General features: G+C 42.3%; 2 protein-coding genes across 4 annotated transcripts; one reads left to right on the forward strand and one right to left on the reverse strand.

Moving 5' to 3' along the window:
- Positions 1-235: 235 nt before the first annotated feature.
- Positions 236-13,596, forward strand: LOC129819655 (adenylyl cyclase-associated protein 1-like). 3 transcript variants are annotated; one of them, XM_055876105.1, is made up of 14 exons: positions 236-366; positions 2,285-3,113; positions 6,992-7,099; positions 7,342-7,442; positions 7,582-7,659; positions 7,993-8,136; positions 8,489-8,574; positions 8,879-8,984; positions 9,499-9,673; positions 10,040-10,215; positions 11,981-12,104; positions 12,187-12,269; positions 12,551-12,694; positions 12,823-13,596. In XM_055876105.1, exons 3-14 carry the CDS (start codon positions 6,994-6,996, stop codon positions 12,904-12,906), a joined length of 1,407 nt encoding a protein of 468 aa, XP_055732080.1. In that variant the 5' UTR covers positions 236-366; positions 2,285-3,113; positions 6,992-6,993; the 3' UTR covers positions 12,907-13,596. The 3 variants fall into 3 exon arrangements, with proteins under 3 accessions (XP_055732080.1, XP_055732079.1, XP_055732078.1); XM_055876104.1 differs by lacking the exon at positions 2,285-3,113 and having other exon boundaries at positions 237-366; XM_055876103.1 differs by lacking the exons at positions 236-366; positions 2,285-3,113 and having other exon boundaries at positions 6,958-7,099.
- Positions 13,597-14,233: 637 nt separating this feature from the next.
- Positions 14,234-23,829, reverse strand: LOC129819656 (palmitoyl-protein thioesterase 1-like). Its single transcript, XM_055876106.1, has 10 exons — positions 23,732-23,829; positions 23,002-23,127; positions 22,727-22,836; positions 15,987-16,114; positions 15,635-15,705; positions 15,431-15,533; positions 15,165-15,255; positions 14,927-15,025; positions 14,739-14,810; positions 14,234-14,627 (listed from the first exon to the last, which is right to left on the reverse strand). The coding sequence occupies exons 2-10, from the start codon at positions 23,117-23,119 to the stop codon at positions 14,505-14,507; spliced, it is 915 nt and encodes a 304-aa protein (XP_055732081.1). The 5' UTR covers positions 23,120-23,127; positions 23,732-23,829; the 3' UTR covers positions 14,234-14,504.
- Positions 23,830-23,852: the final 23 nt, after the last annotated feature.

Raw genomic sequence — 23,852 nt, forward strand, 5'->3', positions numbered from 1 at the left:
AGTAGTTGAACATGTTATTACTTCAACCGTTTGAAAGTGTCAAACTGACACGTTTTAATTTTCGTAAAAAACTACTTTATATCGAAGGAGTGCCTTTGATTTGACGTCTTGCACGTGCGCAGTTTGACACGAGACGACCGTTAGAACCGATGACGTGTTTCTACGCATGAGCTTAGCTAGCCAACGTCGCCATGACATCGCCTACAAGCGTGATAGCGGATTTCTATTGGAGAAGCAGTTTAAGCCCATCTTCATACTGTACTATCTGTTTTATATTGGAAGAATAGGCAGAGCAGTAAATCTGCTAGCTCCTACAGACAATTGACCGTGATTAAAGACCTAATCAGTGCTTGTCCAATTTAGCAGGTAAGGATGAGGTTTTGTTACTCTGTGGGCCTATGCTGCTTTATATTTTTCCTCTGTAAATAGTTTTAGGTGCATAATAGTCCATGTCATAATACGCTGCCGAACTCATTACATGAAGGAATCGTTCAGAAATTATCGTTATGATTTAACATTATGATTGCTGGCTTGATGTCATTGTATTAGCTAGACATTATTCCATGATGCATTATTGGAATAGTGTTATGCATTTCAGTATGTTAAAACGACTCAACCCAAATGTGTAGTTATTTATTTTCGCAGACTAGTGTGCAACACTACAAGGGAGGGGTATGCATTAAAATACAGGAATGCCGAAAGACAGGGAGGGGATCGAGCTGACTAGCTAAATCGTTTGAGGTTGTTGCTAACCAACCCATACTCTTCCTGTCAAAACAGGGTGTTGTAAGTATACATTACCAAAACCGTTTACGTTACCGTTTAAAAACCAACGAGTAAAGCGATAGTTTCTATTGGACAAATTCAGGTTTCAAATCCCGTTTCGTTCCGTTTGCTTCCTTTTAATTAAGGGTTTGCAACAGAATCTGCATAATGAATACGCCACAGCTAACGTTAGCTATTTCATTGTTTCCAGCTAGCTACCTAGCATAGGCTAACTATAGATAGCTACCTCGGCCGACTCCCAATCTCATTATCATCGGCTTGTGAAGATTAGCGGTGCTTCGCTAGCTAGCTAGCCACGATAGCTTGATGGAACATTGTCTAGCCCAAACGGTGTGTATGACTCTGGATACCGGTAGGCGCAAGACGCCGGCGTATATTTGCCATACATTTCTAGTTACTAAAGCAGAAAATACGTTTTTATTTTTTTTATCCTTGACCAGAACACACCGCAGACAGACTGCGGCGAAGCTCCTTCTCCCTAGTATGTCTGAACGCACGTCTACCCCGAGTGTGTTGGAGAAATTGTGTAACATACTAAAATCCCTCGTTTACAGGGTCTAGTATCTATGCTGAAAAGTCAAATCATCTTCAAATTTATTTATATAGCCCTTCTTACATCAGCTGATATCTCAAAGTGCTGTACAGAAACCCGGTCTAAAACCCCAAACGGCAAGCAATGCAGGTGTAGACGCGCGGTGGCTAGGAAAAACTCCCTAGAAAGGCCAAAACCTAGTGAAACAATGTGTTATTGCCAATGGTCCCTTGAATAAAAGAACGTGCTTGAAACCTGCAGTTTTAGAAAACCGAGATTTATTTTCCCTGGACAGGCTAGTTTCCAGGTGCTCATCACTTGGAGGACTTCCAACCGTCCGTAGCTGCAGTGCGCAATTAGAAGATGTCTTCTTCCTACTTTCCATGTGCACTTTAAGCACCGTTTCCTAACTGTCCATATAAGCAACACAAGTTGACCCACCCTGCTTTAACCACAGCAGCAGGCCTAGGTTGAGTCATTGCATGGATGTAAAATAAAAGTTGGACTCTGGGTCCACCAGCCCTTGAAGAGCCTATTTTACAAGCACAGGCCTAGCCCATACATTTAGGTCAAGGGTATGCACTGATAGCAAATTTGACAAGATCAGATTACTTTATGCCCATGGGGAAAGTTTGGTTGCGGTTCTGCATACATAACACATTCAAAGATGGTCAAATGATGTGCATTCGGAAAGTATTCAGACCCCTTGACTTTTTCCACATTTACGTTACAGCATTCTAAAATTGATTAAATTGTGTCTTTCCTCAATCTACACACAATACCCCATATTGACAAAGCAGAAACGGGTTTTTAGAAATGTATAAAATGACATTTACATAAGTATTCAGAACCTTTACTCAGTACTTTGTTGAAGCGATTACAGCCATGCGTCTTCTTGGGTATGACGCTACAAGCTTGGCACACCTGTATTTGTGAACACCTATTTTCTCCCATTCTTCTCTGCAGATCCTCTCAAGATCTGTCAGGTTGGATGGGGAGCTTCGCTACACAGCTATTTTCAGGTCTCCAGAAATGTTTTATCTGGTCCACAACATTCAGAGACTTGTCCCGAAGCCACTGAGTTGTCTTGACTGTGTGCTTAGGGTCGTTGTCCTGTTGGAAGCTGAACCTTCGCCCCAGTCTGAGGTCCTGAGTGCTCTGGAGCAGGTTTTCATCAAGAATCTCTCTGTACTTTGCTCCGTTCATCTTTCCCTCGATCCTGACTAGTCTCCCAGTCCCTGCAGCTGAAAAACATCCCCACAGCATGTTGCTGCCTCCAACATGCTTCACCATAGGGATGGTGCCAGGTTTCCTCCAGACGTGATGCTTGGCATTTAGGCCAAAGAGTTCAATCTTGGTTTCATCAGACCAGAGAATCCTGTTTCTTATGGTCTGAAAATATTTTGTGCATTTTGGCATACTCCAAGTGGGCACCTTTTTACTGAGGAGTGGTTTCCATCTGGCCACTCTAGCAGAGATGGTTATCCTTCTGGAAGGTTCTCCCAGCTCCACAGAGGAACTCTAGAGCTCTGTCAGTGACCATCGGGTTCTTGGTCACTTCCCTGACCAAGGCCCTTCTCCCCAGATTGCTCAGTTTGGCTGGGCGGCCAGCTCTAGGAAGAGTATTGGTGGTTCCAAACTTCTTTCATTTAAGAATGATGGGAGGCCACTGTGTTCTTGGGGACTTATGTTCAACTTAATTAAAACTACTGCATACATTTTTTTGGTACCCTTCCCCAGATCTGTGCCTCGGCGCTCTACATGCACTGTCAACTGTGAGACCTTATATAGACAGGTGTGTGCCTTTCCAAAGCATGTCCAATCAATTGAATTTACCACAGGTGGACTCCAATCAAGTTGTAGAAACATCTCAAGGAAGATCAATGAAAACAGGATGCACCTGAGCTCAATTTGTAGTCTCATAGCAAAGGGTCTGAGTACTTACACTACAGTTAAAAAGTTCAGTGTTACTTAGAAATTTCTGTGATTTTGAGAGAAAAGCTTCTTTTTTTTTGTCCATTAAAATAACATGAAATTGATTAGAAATATAGTTTAGACACTTTTTTAAATGGAATATCTACAGAGGCCTATTTTCAGCAACCATCACTCCTGTGTTCCAATGGCATGTTGTGTTAGCTAATCCAAGTTTATAATTTTAAAAGGGAAATTTATCATTAGAAAACCTTTTTTATTGTTAGCACAGCTGAAAACTGTTGTACTGATTTTAAATAAGCAATAAAATTTGCCTTTAGACTAGTTGAGTATCTGGCGCATCAGCATTTGTGGGTTTGAGTTCAGGCTCAAAATTGCCAGAAACTGATGTTTTTAAGAAGAAAGTTCTTTGTTTCTAGCTTTTTTTAACCTGTAATCAAACCCACAAATACTGATGATCCAGATACTCCTAGCCTAAAGAAGGCCAGTTTTATTGCGTTCTTTAATCAGAACAACAGTTTTCAGCTGTGTTAACATAATTGAAAAAGGATTTTCTAATGATCAATTAGCCTTTTAAAATGATAAACTTGGATTAGCTAACACAACGTGCCATTGGAAGACAGGAGTGATGGTTGCTGATAATAGGACTCTGTACGCCTGTGTAGATATTCCATAAAAAATCTGCCATTTCCAGCTATAATAGTCATTTACAACATTAACAATGTCTACACTGTATTTCTGATCAATTTAATGTTATTTTAATGGACAAAGTTGCTTTTCTTTCAAAAACACAGCCATTTCTAAGTGACCCTAAACTTTTGAACGGTAGTGTATATAAATAAGATATTTCAGTTTTTTTTTTTTTTAATGTGCAAACATTTCTAAAAACCTGTTTTCACTTTTTCATTATGGAGTATTGTGTGTAAATTGATGAGGTGGAAAACTATTTTAATCCATTTTAGAATAAGGCTGTAACACACAGGTGTCAAACTCATTCCACGGGGGGCCGAGTGTCTGCGGGTTTTCGCTCCTCCCTTGTACTTGATTGATGAATTAACATCACTAATTAGTTAGGAACTCCCCACACCTGGTTGTCTAGGGCTTTATTGAAAGGAAAAACCAAAAACCTGCAGACACTAGGCCCTCCGTGGAATGAGTTTGACACCCCTGCTGTAACATAACAAAAGGGGTCTGAATACTTTCCGAATGCACTGTATACAGTCAGTAAATACAGAAAGTGCAGTTCATGAGTGATCAATGATCATCTGTACACTATACAGAACAATGTATCTCTAACCAAATCAAGAGCCATTGATTTATTTGGTAGCGTTTTGCATACCCTGCGCTATGTCACAAGCAATGCTTTGCTCTGGGAAAGTGAATGGTGAGGGTATTATCCCAGGAGAATAGAGCGACATGGATCGTCATTAATGGGATGAAGACTGTGTTTCCACTCAGCTGACAGTACCTGAGACAGTCACTCCGATGAACAGGGTATCCGGTTTCTATTACACAATGTCAGCCTATAGGGTGTGTCTGTGTGTGTCTGCACTCCTGCAAGGGCATTTCACAACAGTAGAGAAGCTCTAACAACTCTTATCACTTCCCACTTTGTCAACACAGAGGACTGTTGTTGAGTATAGATTTAGCTCTGTTCAATTAGCCTAGACATGCATCAGGTCTATCTGGAGTACACTGAAGAAAAATGTAAATGCAACATGTGAAGTGTTGGTCCCATGTTTCATGAGGTGAAATAAAAGATCCAAGAAATGTTCCATACGTACAAAAATCAGATTTCTCTCAAATGTTGTGCACACATTAGTTTACATCCCTGTTAGTGAACATGTTTCCTTTGCCAAGATAATCCATCCACCTGACAGGTGACATATCAAGAAGCTGATTAAACCGCATGATCATTACACAGGTGCACCTTGTGCTGGGGACAATAAGGCCACTCTAAAATGTGCAGTTTTGTCACACAACACAATGCCACAGATGTCTCAAGTTTTGAGGGAGTGTGCAATTGGCATACTGACTGTAGTAATGTCCACCAATACTGTTGCCAGACAATTTAGTGTTCATTTCTCGACCATAAGCCGCCTCCAACGTCGTTTTAGAGAATTTGGGAGTACGTTGACCGGCCTCACAATCTCAGACCATGTGTATGGAACCGTGTGGGCGAGCTGTTTGCTGATTTCATCGTTGTGAACAGAGAGCCCTATGGGGGGGGGTTATGGTATAAGCTACAGACAACAAACACAATTTAATTTGGATGCACAGAGATGGTGACGAGATCCTGAGGCCCATTGTCATGCTATTCATCCACTGCCATCACCTCATGTTTCAGCATGATAATGCACAGCCTGTGTTGCAAGGATCTGTACAATTTCTGGAAGCTGAATATGTCCCACTTCCATGGCCTGCCTACTCACCAGACATGTCACCCATTTTTTTTTTTTTTTTTTTTTACCTTTATTTAACTAGGCAAGTCAGTTAAGAACAAATTCTTATTTTCAATGACGGCCTAGGAACAGTGGGTTAACTGCCTGTTCAGGGGCAGAACGACAGATTTGTACCTTGTCAGCTCGGGGATTTGAACTTGCAACCTTTCGGTTACTAGTCCAACGCTCTAACCACTAGGCTATCCTGCCGCCCCCATTGAGCATGTTTGGGATGCTCTGGATTGACGTGTACGATAGCATGTTCCAGTTCCCTCCAATATCCAGTAACTTCACACAGTCATTGAAGAAGAGTGGGTCAACAGGCCACAATCAACAGCCTGATCAATTCTATGCGAAGGATATGTCGCACTGCATGAGGCAAATGGTGGTCACACCAGATACTTACTGGTTTTCTGATCCACGCCCCTACCTTTTTTCTGATCCACGCCCCTACCTTTTTTCTGATCCACGCCCCTACCTTTTTTCTGATCCACGCCCCTACCTTTTTTCTGATCCACGCCCCTACCTTTTTTCTGATCCACGCCCCTACCTTTTTTCTGATCCACGCCCCTACCTTTTTTCTGATCCACGCCCCTACCTTTTTTCTGATCCACGCCCTACCTTTTTTCTGATCCACGCCCCTACCTTTTTTCTGATCCACGCCCCTACCTTTTTAAGGTATCTGGGACCCAACAGATGCATATCTGTTTTCTCAGTCGTGAAATCCATAGATTTAGGGCCCAATGAATTTATTTCAATTGACTGATTTCCTTATATGAACTGTAACTCAGTCAAATAAAAAAATTGTTGCATGTTGTGCTTGATATTTTTTGCTCAGTGTAGTTATGAGTGGTTGCTTTGATGTAATCTGGCCCGGGTGAAGGTTGCATAATGGGAATGACAGGGAGGGAAGGCCAGTATTATTCCCTGCATACCTGTACTCAGGAGGTCTTGTCCCCCAACCCCATTCCACTACTCATTCTTTAACCACTAGTTTGGTTAAAGTTAGAACTTGTCTTCCCCCTTTTGGTTGTTTTCTGTCCAGTTGTATCTATAGCCACGATCTCTGATTTAAAAAAAAAAAAAAAATTATAGACAATGTATGAGTAACGGAATGACAAAAGACAGACTAACATACCGAGACAAGAAGGCCTAATAATGCACAACTTTAAATGAAAAGCCGAAATGATTCAGACTTCTGCAGTCAAAACCACTTGCTGTCAACGACCGCTTGTGATACTTTTATAGTAAACAATCAGTGACCACTGAACCCATCAGCTGATGTGTCATCTGTCCCCAGGAATGGCGGCGTTGGCAAGTCTGGTGCAGCGGCTGGAGGTGGCTGTGGGTCGTTTGGAGGCGGTGTCGGGCGGTGGAGGTGGCGGTGGCTCTGCTGGAGGCTCTGGAGGTAACCTAGGATATTTCATATTGTAGCCCTTTTCACGGAAAAACGGATGCGAGAAATCATGGAAAGACAGACTGAATTGCGAGTCCAGGTCCTAATAATGCTAAAGAAACTTCCACAGTACCAGTTGTCATCGTTTGTTTTGTCTTTGATAATGGAGGTAAAATTAAAACATGACTCACAAGCAGAACAAACATATCGTATAAACATTGGTATCTCTTCCTGTTGCCACCCATTCCTTGCAGTCGTGGCAGCTTACGTGGAGGCCTATGATGCTATCATCACGGGCTCTGTTGGCCAGTACATGACCCTCAGCCAGCAGATAGGGGGCGACGTCCAGAAGCATGTAAGTTGAATTGCACTAGAAGGAAAAGTTGGCTAGTAATGCTCCTCAGGTCTCATGTCATGCTTATTGGTGGATGTGAATGATTCAGTTAACCAAACCTGGACCTTTTCTCATCCCTTTCTGTCTCTCCCTCTCTCAGGCGGACATGATGAAGCAGGCGTTCTCATGTCAGAGACAGCTCCTTGTCACCGCCTCCTGCTCCCAGAAGCCCTCTGATGTGAGTTGGTTCACCCGTCAGCAATCACCTTGACCCTGGACATGACATAGTTTTCAACAGAATGTCATTATTTAGATAAACTCAACAGTGTATTTACTGTAATTGTCTCATTAATGGATATATTGGTATTGAATCAGCAGTGTAGCAATTGTGTCAACTGATTCCAATGGCATGGTTTTCCTACATTCTCTTGCCGCATATTATTCGAAGTAATTAATTGCATGTTATTCCACCCTGGTTGGTGATTAGATTTTGTCGTCAGGTGCAAATACATTCCTTTATTTGCATCTCTAGGATGTTATGATTTAAGTCATGGTTATTTCCCATCTATAGGCATCCTTGACTGCTCTCCTGGCCCCCGTCTCCAAAGTGATCCAGCAGGTGCAGACGTTCCGCGAGCAGAACCGCTCCTCGACCCTCTTCAACCACCTCTCGGCCGTCAGCGAAAGTGTGCCTGCCTTCGGCTGGGTCGCCATGGTGAGTGGAGGGCCTTGGCATTGTCACCCGTGTGTGTGTGATTTCCGGAAACAAGCACGTCTTTCATTCTGTAGAAGTCTGAGACGGTTGTTTGGCAGTGAAATTGAAACAGTCCCTTTAGCAACAGTGCATCAGTGTTGAAACTGGAATTCTGATTATCATTTTGAGTAATGAATATGAATGAGAACTGCTGCATTTTAGTCTGATCAATAATGAACAAAGTTAAACCTAGACTTTGGTATGCCAGTGGATGCAATGCATGCATCTAAAAACCATTGTAAGCCATCGCACGAGCTGTGTCCACACAGGCTGTTTGAAGAGCAATAAATCTCCTGTGACCTTGCTCTTCCAGGCTCCTAAGCCAGGTCCCTATGTGAAGGAGATGCAGGATGCTGCCCAGTTCTACACCAACCGTGTGCTCAAGGACTACAAGGAGAAGTAAGGACCATCTGCTGTTTGTTGGCCTTTTAACCTTTTTCTGACTGCCAAGTGGGTGGCAGGTAGCTTAGCGGTTAAGAGCGTTGGACCAGTAGGTGAAGAATCTGTCGACGTGCCCTTGAGCAAGGCACTTAATCCTAATTGCGCCCGTAAGTCACTCTGGATAAGAGCGTCTGCTAAATTAAAACCAAAACCCCAAAAAGTTTTGGTTTTAATCTCATAGTTGAATACTGTATATTTTCTTCATCCTTTTGGTCACCCTCCTGTTGTGCTAAGCTAAATTGCCTTGTGTCCTACTCCTCAGGGACCAGAAGCATGTGGACTGGGTTAAGGCCTACCTGTCTATCTGGACTGAGCTGCAGAACTACATCAAACAGCACCACACCACCGGACTGGCCTGGAGCAAGAGCGTGAGTCATTTTACCCTACTCTCGCTCTCTCTTTACTTCTCATGTCACTACAGGAGGGATACACGTTATTGGCTGCTCATAAACAACAGACTTAGTGCTGGGGGTAGGGAAAGGTGACCCAAACCGTTACCATATGAGTGAAGTAATGACATGGGCGTGTTTAGGAAGACGGAACGGATCCAAATAGAAATCTTCTAATTCTGTTTATCTAACATATATGAAGACCTGTCATGCAGAGCATGGAATTGTTTGACTTGTCTATCGGCACAGTACTCAACATCACACCCAGTTGTCAAGTAATGTCTTTGGTTTTATGTGCAACAAGAAGGCTCTTTGTGTGATAGAGAGGGCGGATGGTAAAATCACCAATGTGTTGGTTTCTTGTCACCCGTTCCTATCTGCACAGTTCCAAACATTGCGCCTTATTGAATTAGACCCCGTTGTTAAGAGCAGGAAATGACCATGTCTAGGCATGTGTATAACCAATGTGCTGTCTGTTTTTTGTCCATCCCAGGGTCCAGTAGCCTCGGCCTCTGCAGCTCACCCTGCCTGTGGCGCTCCTCCTCCCCCCGGCCCTCCTCCCCCTCCCATGGACTTCAGCGGGTCGTCTGGCGGTGGCGGAGACCAGGGGCCCGACACCCGTAACGCCCTCTTCGCCTCCCTCAACAAGGGAGCTGACATCACCAAGGGTACATGTCGAATAATGCATCAGCAAAAGTTCTCAAGAATCAGAAGCTCAATTGATTTAAGAAGTACTTTGAAACATACTTGAAAAAGATGTCGATCTCAATGCGACTTACTTGGTTAAATAAAGGATCAAGAGAATAATACAATGTGAGAAGCAAATTGACCCCAGCCCTTTACATTCATTATACAGAGTCTTCCGTTATGTAAAGGCATTTCTCCTTGTCTACCAGGACAGTAGCACCATGTCTCACCCATCTTACAGTATATTTGTGCTTACTGTACGTTACTCTGGATAATAGCGTCTGGTAAATGACAAATGTCAATATTTGTGTTCCCCTCTACTTCCTACCTTTACTTTTTGTCCCTAGGCCTGAAGCATGTGCCCAAAGACCAAATGACTCACAAGAACCCCAACCTGAGGACCCAGACCGGTCCGGTGCACACAGGGCCCAAGCCCTTCAGCTCCCCCAAGACAGAGGCCACCGCCGCCCCCTCTCGCAAGCTGCCCCCCGTTCTGGAGCTTGATGGCAAAAAGTGGAAAGTGGTGAGATATTGGTCCTTGTCAAGTCGTTTACACTGGTATACAATAATTGAACTTGTATAGCGCTTTAACAGAAAAAAATCTCAAAGCACATAAAAAGCAAAACAAACAACATTTAAATTGATATGGTAGAGATGGAGATTGAATGTCTATATTTGGCTTCAGAAGTAAGGCTGGGAGTTGAGGCAGATTGGATTGGAGAGGCAGTATAGCTTCAGTGACGGTGCTTTAACCGTACAGCCAGAGAGAAACAAAGACGGTCTGACAAACAGGCCCGGAACGCTTCGTCAGTGCACCACATCTGCTTCTCTGACGGTCAGTTCCTCCTATAGGAAAAAGGTTCCTATGGGCAATGTTCTCTCTCCAGAGGCCCTTAACCTCTACGGGATCGATGTCACCCCCCTCCCCGCGGGACGGTTGAGCTAATGTAGGCTAATGTGATTAGCCTGCGGTTGTAAGTAACAAAAAAAATGTCCCAGGACATCGACATCTGATATGGGCAGAAAGCTTAAATTATTGTTAATCTAACTGCACTGTCCAATTTACAGTAGCTATTACAGTGAAACAATACCATGCTATTGTTTGAGGAGAAATCACAATTATGAACTTGAAAATGTATTAATAAATCAATTAGGCACATTTGGGCAGTCTTGATACAACACTTTGAACAGATATGCAATCGTTCATTGGATCAGTCTAACACTTTTCCCATACACTGCTGCCATCTAGTGGACAAAATCAAAATTGCGCCTTGGCTGGAATAATACATTATGGCCTTTATGTTGCATTTCAAATATGGTATTTAAAAAATAAAAAAAAATAAAAAAATGAAAACGCATGTTTTTTTTTCTTTGTATTATCTTTTACCAGATCTAATGTGTTATATTCTCCTACATTAATTTCACATTTCCACAAACTTCAAAGTGTTTCCTTTGAAATGGTATCAAGAATATGTATATCCTTGCTTCAGGTATTGAGCTACAGGCAGTTAGATTTGGGTATGTCATTTTAGGCGAAAATTGGGGTCAGATCCTTATAGTAACTGTCCAGTGAAAATCGCAATTTTACAAGTTCATATTCTGTTAATTCAAACTCAAATAATGTTGTTGACATATTCTATACTCGTATTTGTGTCCAAAGAATAAATTGGAGAAAAAAAAATTACAAAAATTAAAAACACAAAATGCATGCTGTTTCCTTATGGAGGATGAGCTGGCCAATCAGCGGTCTACTCTCGTTCATATTTTGAATGACCGTTTTAAGCCCACACCATTCCAACACAGAGAAACTGCTTTTTAACATACATTAATTACCATTGTTTGGAAGGAAGACTATGGTCATTTTTCATAGAGATCTGGAAACACTGGACAGTTACTATAAGGACTTAGCTGTGTTTCCCAACACATGTATCGTTAGGTAACACAGCAGTGTTTCCAAACAGTGGTGTGCGTGACTCCTTTTGGTTTGCAACCATAAATATTGGCTTTGTTTTACTTGTTGCTTCATGGGAAAATGAAGGCTTTATTATGTACAAATATTTAATAACCACTTGGTTTACCATGAAAGAATCTACTATATAAGCAGAGTTTCCACTACAGTGAACTCACGAAGGGCGCATTTCAGATAAGTGGGCTGTTGGTTTACCCCTGAGCTGAATGCACAGGTTTCGCATGCACTGATCACTACAGTCCCGAGCCATTGCATTTTCAGGAGTGGAGTGTATTTCCTCTCTAACCCCTAACCTCTTCCTCTGTGTAATGACAAATAGGAGAACCAAGAGGGTGTACAGGGCATGGTGATCAGCGACACAGAGCTCAAGCAGGTGGTCTACGCCTTCAAGTGTAACAACAGCACCCTGCAGATCAAGGGCAAGATAAACTCCATCACTTTAGGTAAGGACGTACCCGTGTGTGGACACATTTTAAAGTCAAAGGTCAACGAAGGGCATTTGTTAATAGGGTTCCTCTCTTGTAGACAACTGTAAGAAACTGGGTCTGGTCTTTGACGACGTCGTGGGCATTGTAGAGGTTATCAACTGCAGGGACGTCAAGGTTCAGGTGTGTATTTCTAATCTCGATTTAATGAGAAAATGGACACTGAAAGGAGCTGGTCATTCAGTCAATGAACATGGCAATATCACACAACGGTGACAACAAATCATATCAGCTTTTGTCTGATTGTCATTCACATATTAAAAGTCTCCAGTTTGATTGTGGGTGTGACATTTTACAGATTACTTTGCATGTTTTCTAAACTTTTATGGCTTTTATCTCTGCACAGTACCAACCAGATTTATTTAATCATAGTAGCATCACACATAACCCGCTGGTGTGTTCAGGTCTTGGGCAAAGTTCCCACCATCTCCATCAACAAGACTGACGGCTGCCACGTGTACCTGAGCAAAGATTCGCTGGAGTGTGAGATCGTCAGCGCCAAGAGCTCAGAGATGAACGTGCTGGTACCTGGTAAAGACGGAGACTATGTGAGTACATCTATGGGGGAATCTTGTCTGTCTAATTGGCATTATAAAGGCAATTATGGAACAACATGGTAATTGATGTGATGTGGGAAAGTGATGATAAACTACCATTTCTCCTTTGTCTCTCTCAGACTGAGATCCCTGTTCCTGAGCAGTTCAAGACTGTCTGGGATGGCAAGAAGCTTGTCACCACTTGTACAGAGATCGCTGGATAGAGGCGCAGCACTCGAAACAGCCTCCCCTTTGCAAATGCCTACCTGACTGATCGACCGACCAGCTAACCAAACCACAAAGTAGACTGAGATGCCAACCGCACCCATATTTTTCCAATCTGCCAATCAAAGCTTTAGCGTTTTTTTCCTTCAGCCAATGAGAGGACTGCTTGCTTTATCTGGAGCATTCCTTCAGCCAATTGCAGGGAGCGGCTTGTTATTCGATTCGGTTATCCTCATGACCAGTGAGCGTATTCAAATGGGTTTGCCAACAACCAGGTTGATTTTTGATTTCCTGCTAATGATAAATGTAATAGCAAACGCGAAGGAGCAAAGCTTTTATCACACCTGTGGTTAAACACTAAACATCAGCCAATGTTTCCTTAAACCAATTGTTAATTGGATTTCCCCTCTGGTCAGGGGGAGGCATGTGTTTAGGGGTCCAAGGTTTCAGTTCCATTTATGCAATTTAGCCGTGAAGCACATGTACAACCAACCCCTCTTTACAGTCGACAATGCTAACATTCATAGATATTGACTAAATATAACATTTGTGTCATCACTCTTAAATAGGTAAAATGATCAATTATGTGCAGGGTCACTCTTTTTTTATCATAACACTGAAGCAAAATGGTGTTGAAAAAATATTGAAAGATGAAATGTAAAAAATAAAATAAAAATGTTCATTCCTTGCTCAACCTCCAAGACACATTCCCTTTGGCATTGAAAATGAACATTCCATATTATTCAGACAATATGGAGGCGAATGGTGGCAAAGAGAGAATGATGTGGATTGGAAGTGGTTCTAGCGACAAGACGTCAAAATACTTTGATCATTAATGGTTAAGTTTGGGGTTGCCTTGATCTCGGAATGAGTTTTGGATTATCTGCTGTAATTTGTATAAACATTTATTTTTAATGCTAGTTGTCTTAACCCCACTCGCCATCATCAACCCACCTATCCACTCATCTGTCTCTACTACAACCTCTGTGGTTATCCTGTTCTTGTAGCTGTCATGCTCTGATGTGGAGTTTATTTCATTTGGGTCAAGAATCAACATTTTGCTCATTAGTACTGGAGGAAGACATTAAAAAAAAGCAATATAGGTCAGTCTTGAGTCAGATTGTGTGATCAAAGAAACTGATGTGTTTTTTTTTTTCTTTATTGGCCGATTGAACAGTCAGAGCAGGCCAAATATGAGATGATGAGGGGGATGTTTTGTGAGCTTGGTAATTAGTGATAATTAGCTCAGAACCAGTGATTTCCTATCATGTCATTAGTTCCATGTTATTTACCATTACACTACTGGCAAAGAAACACCCACCACACTTTTTATAATTCATTTTTATTCCAAAATACAGTGCTAAACAAATGATCCTACATTTAAACTTGAATAGATATCTCCAAATTAGACTCATGCACCTCTGAGAACCAACTAACTTTATTTCTCTGTGGTAGTACGTTTAACTGGGTAAAACAGTTTTTAAAATCATAAATAGTGCATTATTCGATTTAAACAGCAGGATGGTATCGATATGATAGGAATGATCAGTGCAATAGTAATGTGTGTGCGTACGTCAACTCAAATGTCTGGGTGTATTTAGCGCAGGTAAGGCACTAGTTTGGCATTGAACCACTCATCGGTGAACTGGAGGTGATCTCCTTCTGTGGCCAGGAAATCCAGCTTCCCAGCTGCCTCCATCGCTGCCAGTCCCAGACGATCCTTAAAACCGATACCATTTATCAATACAATATCACAAACTACAATCTATATTATTCAAATAGATGGAAATACATGTCTGTTTGAAGATGCGTAAACATGATGAGGTTTTACCTCTCTATAGAGAACACTCTCCTGAAGGGTCTCGGTCTCTTTCGCCTGACCCGTTTTGAGAAAACCAAACCACTACAACAAAGAGATTGCAAATGAAAAACCTCTTGTTCATTAGCATCAGTAATTACAGTGTAGGAGGAGGAGGACAGTACAACAAGAGAGGTTGTCACGATGTGTCCAGTATTTACCTCTGTGTCAGCTGGATCAACAACGCTGTCCTGCAAGAACTTGACCATCACAAACTTGTCCAGCAGCTGGAGGTTCTTCTTGTAAGTCTCGTTCACCACCTGTGAGGTGAAATGCAGCAGATAATTTGAATTCAATTGGAATACAGTTATGGAGAGTTCTCATGCAAATAATGAAGGCAAACCGCACTGTATGAACAACCATAACGTCTGATTCTGAAAATGAGAGCACCATACTAACCCGTTCCTGATTGATATCAGCCAGGAAGAGGCTGTGTTTTTTGTACAGGTCGTCATTCAGTGGGTCGTGCCAGTACTGTGCCTGCACCAAGCTGATAAAGACAAGGATTCCAAATGTACCACTAGATAACAGCCACAATACACAAAGCACTGTCTTTTCTTTGCGCATCCTCTCAAAAATGTACAGTATATCATACTGATTACCTGGGTATTGCTGACTTGTCTCAAACATAACAATTTCCTTCTGAGTTGTAAGCCTACACTCACTGTTTTTGCACAACATCGGTGTAGGCTCCTGAGTTGAGTTTCTTGCGAATCCAGTCACAGATATGGGAGCTCTCTCCAGGGCATCTAGGGAGACCGTACACCCCTGTGAATGTGGAGAATAGAATCATTACAAAACTGTCAGGAAGTGAATGAAAGACAATGTTGCTGAATAGAGACAAGGCACTGTTGCCATGGTGCCGTTACCTTGTTGTTGTCCCCCAACAGAGATCAGGGTTTTCATTGGAGGAGATGGACAGCGCTGCGCCACTGCCCTCCTGGGGGGAAAAGAGGTGGAGAGGTGAAGAACTGAGAATGACAGCTTCTTGTCTAATGTATAAAGTATATTCCTCCGCTTTCCAGGGATGGGCAACTCCTTGAGGACCGGAGGCTTTTGTTCCACCTCAGCTATAAGACACCAGATTTAACTACATTGGTTGAATAGGTGTCAAAGTGTACTGCAGCTCTCCAGAACCGGAGTGGCCCTTCCCAATCTCTAACATTCTATTTAAAAAAACATTCTGAGAGGCTTTGTGAGTACGGGTCCAGAGACACTTACAGGAACTGCCCTCCCTGGGAAAAGCCCATGGCATTGTAGCCATCCTTCAGTTTGGGATCCTGGGCCAGCTGGCTGCACACCATGGACACCTGCTCATTGATGTCCATGAAGAAACCATTCTCTGTGTCCTGAGGGGTAGATATGAGGGGTAGATATGAGACATGGAAGTTCATGTTGGGAACGTAACAAAGTTGGCAAACAGGAAAACCACATTTCAGAAAATAGGTCAGAGGTGAGCTATTTTACCCTGCAAAGGGCCGGTGAGTGCAAGCATCGCTGCAACCAAGCAGTAACACACTTGATTCTACTAATCGACTTCAATCAAAGTTTTCATTAGTAGGAACGTGTGCGTTACTGCTTGGCTGGAGCAAAGGCAAGCATCCACACCGGTCACCGCAGGTTATGGCTGTCCACCACTGAGCAGTGCCGGAGTTATTGACAGGCCTTAGGGGGCCTGGCCCACCTTACCTCCTTCCCAGTCTAAATAATTATAATTTATTTGACCGAGATGTGCGCCGACAGAAGATGCTTCAATCAAAGAAAAACCATCCGAGCGAGCGAAACAGCGCCACTCTGTTTCAGTATGTGTAGACCATGTACAGTTGAAGTCGGAGGTTTACATACACCTTAGCCAAATACATTTAAACTCCGTTTTTCACAATTCCTGACATTTAATCTGAGTAAAAATTCCCTGTCTTAGGTCAGTTAGGATCAACATGTCAATGTAAAATGTTAGAATAATAGTGGAGAAAATTATTTATTTAAGCTTTTATTTCTTTCATCACATTCCCAGTGGGTCAGAAGTTTACATACACTCAATTACCATTTGGTAGCATTGCCTATAAATTGTTTAACTTGAGTCAAACGTTTTGGGTAGCCCACAACATGTTGGGTGAATTTTGGCCCATTCCTCCTGACAAAGCTGGTGTAATTGAGTCAGGTTTTTAGACCTCCTTGCTCAAACACGCTTTTTCAGTTCTGCCCACAAATTTTCTATAGGATTGAGATCAGGGCTTTGTGATGGCCACTCCAATACCTTGACTTTGTTATCCTTAGGCCATTTTGCCACAACTTTGGAAGTATGTTTGGGGTCATTGTCCATTTGGAAGACCCCTTCGCGACCAAGCTTTAACTTCCTGACTGATGTCTTGAGATGTTGCTTCAATATATCCACTGAATTTTCCTCCCTTATGATGCCATCTATTTTGTGAAGTGCACCAGTCCCTCCTGCAGCAAAGCACCCCCACAACATGAGGCTGCCACCCCGTGCTCCACGGTTGAGATGGTGTTCTTCGGCTTGCAAGCCTCCCACTTTTTCCTCCAAACATAACGGTGGTCATTATGGCCAAACAGTTCTATTTTTGCTTCATCAGACCAGAGGACCTTTCTCCAAAAAGTACAATCTTTGTCCCCATGTGCAATTGTAAAACGTAGTCTGGCTTTTTTATGGCGGTTTTGGAGCAGTGGCTTCTTCCTTGCTGAGCGGCCTTTCAGGTTATGTCGATATAGTACTCGTTTTACTGTGTATATGTGTATATATGTACACTGCTCAAAAAAATAAAGGGAACACTTAAACAACACAATGTAACTCCAAGTCAATCACACTTCTATGAAATCAAACTGTCCACTTAGGAAGCAACTGATTGACAATAAATTTCACATGCTGTTGTGCAAATGGAATAGACAAAAGGTGGAAATTATAGGCAATTAGCAAGACACCCCCAAAAAAGGAGTGATTCTGCAGGTGGTGACCACAGACCACTTCTCAGTTCCTATGCTTCCTGGCTGATGTTTTGGTCACTTTTGAATGCTGGCGGTGCTCTCACTCTAGTGGTAGCATGAGACGGAGTCTACAACGCACACAAGTGGCTCAGGTAGTGCAGTTCATCCAGGATGGCACATCAATGCGAGCTGTGGCAAAAAGGTTTGCTGTGTCTGTCAGCGTAGTGTCCAGAGCATGGAGGCGCTACCAGGAGACAGGCCAGTACATCAGGAGACGTGGAGGAGGCCGTAGGAGGGCAACAACCCAGCAGCAGGACAGCTACCTCCGCCTTTGTGCCAGGAGGTGCACTGCCAGAGCCTTGCAAAATGACCTCCAGCAGGCCACAAATGTGCATGTGTCAGCATATGGTCTCACAAGGGGTCTGAGGATCTCATCTCGGTACCTAATGGCAGTCAGGCTACCTCTGGCGAGCACATGGAGGGCTGTGCGGCCCCACAAAGAAATGCCACCCCACACCATGACTGACCCACCACCAAACTGGTCATGCTGGAGGATGTTGCAGGCAGCAGAACGTTCTCCACGACGTCTCCAGACTCTGTCACGTCTGTCACATGTGCTCAGTGTGAACCTGCTTTCATCTGTGAAGAGCACAGGGCGCCAGTGGCGAATTTGCCAATCTTGGTGTTCTCTGGCAAATGCCAAACGTCCTGCACGGTGCTGGGCTGTAAGCACAACCCCCACCTGTGGACGTCGGGCCCTCATACCACCCTCATGGAGTCTGTTTCTGACCGTTTGAGCAGACACATGCACATTTGTGGCCTGCTGGAGGTCATTTTGCAGGGCGCTGGCAGTGCACCTCCTTGCACAAAGGCGGAGGTAGCGGTCCTGCTGCTGGGTTGTTGCCCTCCTACGGCCTCCTCCACGTCTCCTGATGTACTGGCCTGTCTCCTGGTATGCGCACAGCTGTCTCCCGCCAATTCTTGCGCATTTCATTGTGTGAATTGTTTGTCCATTGATTGTTTATTTTGATCAATTCCCAATTACATACAGTGCATTCAGAAAGTATTCAGACCCCTTGACTTTTTCCACATTTTGTCACGTTACAGGCTTATTCTTAAATTAATTAAAATAGTTTATTCCCCTCAACCTACACACCTCATAATGACAAAGCAAAAACAGGTTTTTAGAAAATGTAGCAAATAAAAAAAATGAATGAAATGTCACATTTACATAAGTATTCAGACCCTGTACTCGGTACTTTGTTGAAGCACTTTTGGCAGTGATTACAGCCTCAAGTCTTCTTGGGTATGAAGCTACAAGCTTGGCACACATGTATTTGGAGAGTTTCTCCCATTCTTCTCTGCAGATCCTCTCAAGCTCTGTCAGGTTGGCAGCCAGCTCTATGAAGAGTCTTGGTGGTTCGAGACTTTTTCCATTTAAGAATGATGTAGGCCACAGTGTTCTTGGGGACCTTCATGCCGCAGACATTTTTTGGTACCCTTCTGTGCCTCGACACAATCCTGTCTCGGAGCTCTACGGACAATTCCTTCGACCTCATGGCTTGGTTTTTGCTCTGACATGCACTGCCAACTGTGGGACCTTATATAGACAGGTGTGTGCCTTTCCAAATCATGTCCAATCAATTGAATTTACCACAGGTGGACTCCAATCAAGTTGTAGAAACATCTCCAGGATGATCAATGGAAACAGGATACACCTTAGCTATTATAGCATAAATAAGGTATTTGTGTTTTAATTTTAATACATTTGCATACATTATTAAAAACCTGTTCTCGCTTTGTCATTATGAGGTGTTGTGTGTAGATTGATACATTTAAAAAATCTGTTTTAGAAGATGGCTGTCACATAACAAAATGTGAAACAAGTCAAGGGGTCCGAATCTTGTGGACCCATCTTCTACCACTCTCTTCACTGCCTTAGCATAAAGACACCTTCTGCACTATTCTGACCCTGGCAACCTCAACCTGCCTTTCACTCACCAGACACCTCTTTAAGGGTACCCATGGTGCAATAGATCAGAAGTGTCCGGTGAGAGAAAGACAGATTGAGGTGATTGGGGTTGACATCCAAGACAGGATAAATATATTGTTTCGGGTGATAATAAAACATGTTTTGTTTAGTTAGTTTTTCCTCAACATGTTTCTCTAATGTTATAGCACTTTTTTTCTTCTTCACTAAAACATGCAAAAAAATCCCTGCTAGGAGGAAATGCAGGTTAACTAATTAAACAACAAAGAATATGATCTACACGATCAGTCTCTGTGTGTAAAATAAAAAGTGGTTAATGTGAAACTGACTCACAGCTAAAAAATGTAAAGAAAGCAATCCAATGTAATTTGTTGCCTAGACTTTACTGCAAATGACACTCAAGTCTTGAGAACAAAACTACACTAATATTGCAGTTAGCCATGACAGCCTTTATAATAGAACGCTTGTTACCGTGACAGACTTTATAATAGAACGCTTGTTACCATGACAGCCTTTATAATAGAACGCTTGTGACCATGACAGCCTTTATAATAGAACGCTTGTTATCGTGACAGCCTTTATAATAGAACGCTTGTTACCGTGACAGCCTTTATAATAGAACGCTTGTTACCGTGACAGCCTTTATAATAGAACGCTTGTTACCGTGACAGCCTTTATAATAGAACGCTTGTTACCGTGACAGCCTTTATAATACAATGCTTGTTACCATGACAGCCTTTATAATAGAACGCTTGTGACCTTGACAGCCTTTATAATAGAACGCTTGTTACCATGACAGCCTTTATAATAGAACGCTTGTTACCATGACAGCTTTTATAATATAACGCTTGTTACCATGACAGCCTTTATAATAGAACGCTTGTTACCATGACAGCTTTTATAATAGAACGCTTGTGACCATGACAGCCTTTATAATAGAACGCTTGTGACCATGACAGCCTTTATAATAGAACGCTTGTGACCATGACAGCCTTTATAATAGAACGCTTGTGACCATGACAGCCTTTATAATAGAACGCTTGTGACCGTGACAGCCTTTACAATAGAACGCTTGTGACCATGACAGCCTTTATAATAGAATGCTTGTTACCATGACAGCTTTTATAATATAACGCTTGTTACCATGACAGCTTTTATAATATAACGCTTGTGATCACACACACAAATATTGCACTTGGGGAAAAAACATCTTAAAGTAGAAATAGAATGAAACAAACAGGCATTCTATTTTTGCTCTATTATAGTGGCCACTATAGACATCAATCAAGTGCACAAGACTACATGTGTGCAAAAATAATGTTCACTGAGTAAAAAATATATATAATCGCTCCTTACTCTCACACAGTTCAACACAACAAAAACAATATATTTGGGCTACACTGCACATTATTACATTGTACACTTTCTGCTTGTGGACATCTGTTCTACAATGTGCCAGCAAAAGTGAGAAAGAGGGAAAGTGTGTGGTGTTCCTTTCACCTTTATAGTGGCATCCAGCTTAAGCCAGGCCCATCTTCAACTACACTTGATCCCTGAATCCACTTGTTTAACAAGCAATGCCTCATTTTCACCTAATTCTCTCATTCTGAAAATTAACCACATACTGTAGAGGGAAAACATTAGTTAATAGATAGTGGTTAGTTTGTTAGCTAGTTAATATTTCACACAGATTGCCAGGGTCCAGTAAGCAACTAACGCATTATAACTTGAGGAACGATGTTGTGCCGAAAAGCTCCCCCTGCCAGAACCCCCCCCCCCCCTTTGCGTGAACGCACACGCACTCAATTCTTCATTGCTGTCTCAAAGTTGAGATTTCTGATCACGTTAGGCTGCGTTTAACTTTATATGTTGGTTTGATCGCGCGGGAGGCACTAGTAATGTCTGCAGTTTTCGGGTTTGACTAATTGTTTCAAGTGTATTAGTCTATAAATATATCTCTTTGCCAAAATTCATCATCTCTCCCATGTCTTATTCGACTAGTAGTTGTTCTGAAATGTTTATTGCTTGCCTACATTTTACTCCCTCCTCTATGTTTAATATAACACACATACATTAATTATTCATTTCGGTTGCCTATCCTGACGTGAAGTTTGTTCTATAGAAAGTATGTGACATTGATGTGTGTGTGCCACAGAAAGTATTTGACTCTAGCCACAAAATTAAGGAAATTAGAATGGGGTAGGATTTCAGCAAGGCCTTGCAGACACAAGTTAAAATCCCTGCTTACGGAGCTCGATTTGGCCTCCGGTGGCTCCGCAATTGCCTCACACCCTTCGTACGCAGTCTCCGTTCCACATTGCATAAATCGACATTAAGTCAACAAAGTCTCTTTTTTTTTTTTGAGCCATTGGGAATGATAATAGTTCATCACAGTATTTGAAAAATCTTCACTAGCTATAGCTCAGGTCAAGACAGATGGAAAGAGAGGCGGACAGGCGGAGTACAGAGATGAATGCGATTGAAAGAACCTGAATATCAGGATATTTTCTACTGTTTTTATTTGTTTGCTTTAGGTTTTATTTGACTTAGTTGACAATGGAAGTTACAGGCCTACTGCTGCATTGACCTACAGGCTATCTGAGTTTCATGCGCTCATTTCTTTAGCTGCCAATAGCTCACGGTTTATCAATGTGTCCATACAGCTCTCGCATTAGTTGAATTTTAACTTTGAGATTTTTATCATTTTAATTATGATTTTTGATGATTAACTACGTGACAATGATTTTGAGAAACAAAAACATTATAGAAATATAACTGTTCCACAAAAACGCACATATAAAAATAATCATAACTAGCACACAGATCGGTAGAAATGTAAGGGTAAATTGTAAGCTTCACCAAATTTGAAACGGGTCTTTACTATAACAACCATTAAAAAAAATTATAATCACATAGGAGGTCCGTCCCAAAAAACTAGCCTGCCTATGGAAATCAAATGCCCGTCCAACTTATTCGTTTTGGCGCTAGCCCTGCCACAGAGATAGGTTCACGGAGAGTGGAAAAGTACCTGAATGACAGTCTTGCCAATCATCAGGGACAGGACGTCAATGCCAGGGATTGCTTCCTCGATCATTTTCTTTATGGAGCCCATGCTGAGAGGGTTGCAACAGCTGTCTCCTGTGTACAAACAGAAACAAGAACAGGGTCTATATACACTATCTGACATAGCATGGCTTATCTAAGGGCCACAGGCAAATATGCTTAGCCATTCTGCCAAACTGAGAAACGCCATTGCTGTATGTGAAAACATAATGTTCTAGTATTATGCATCTAAGTGCTTACCCATTCCATGCCACATAACCAATGGGAGGGTGGCATTGTCAGATCCATGTACCGGGCTGAGGACAAGTAGTGACAGCAGGGGGCCAGCCCCCAGGAGCAAGCAGAGAAGTGTCGTCATCTTGAACCCTGAAATCAATATAAAAGGACCAGAAGTGAAATGAACTAATGCAAATTCAAGGCTATCTATGTAATCAGTCATGTGATACAACAGGAAAGTGGGTGGGCTATTAGCGGTGTTAAAAGGCATAATATGTGTTAGTGTTAAAAGGCCCAATGTGTAATTTCAACAGCCTAGCCCTGCCATTTTGTTTGGTAAACTGAGCGATGGGGCTGGGGAAACGTAATCTCTAAGATTCAGACGTAGTTACTATGAATGCAAGGACTGGCAGATTGCCTTTAAAGCTGCGATTCTTGTTTGGTAGGGGTTTTCCATGTTGTCAAAATCATGGAATATGCCTGCGAGAGCTTCCCAAAATCAATCCCAAGTTTGGGAGGTGCCTTTCTTTAATAACAAACCAGTTAACGTTAGCTAGCACGCTACGCTAGCTTCCCAAATGTGGGAAACGAATGTTAGCCAGGGACATTATTTTCCTAGCTTGAAAGTTGCTTGGTCAGACATAGATACCTGTCTACATTTCTTGCTAGTTGTGTTTCACTGAATATTGAAACTATACACATTTGCTGAGCAATAAACACTCAATCTGAAACTGAGCAATAAACTACTACTTACTTTTCAGAATCGCCACAGTTTGTCACATGACATGCTAGCTACCGGGAAGAAACTTGAGAAACAATAATCGACTTCCACATCATACGGAGCAGCATATCGCGCGACGTGTACATTAGTTTCG

Source organism: Salvelinus fontinalis, chromosome 22 (assembly GCF_029448725.1).
Source record: "Salvelinus fontinalis isolate EN_2023a chromosome 22, ASM2944872v1, whole genome shotgun sequence".
Taxonomy (NCBI): Eukaryota; Metazoa; Chordata; class Actinopteri; order Salmoniformes; family Salmonidae; genus Salvelinus; species Salvelinus fontinalis.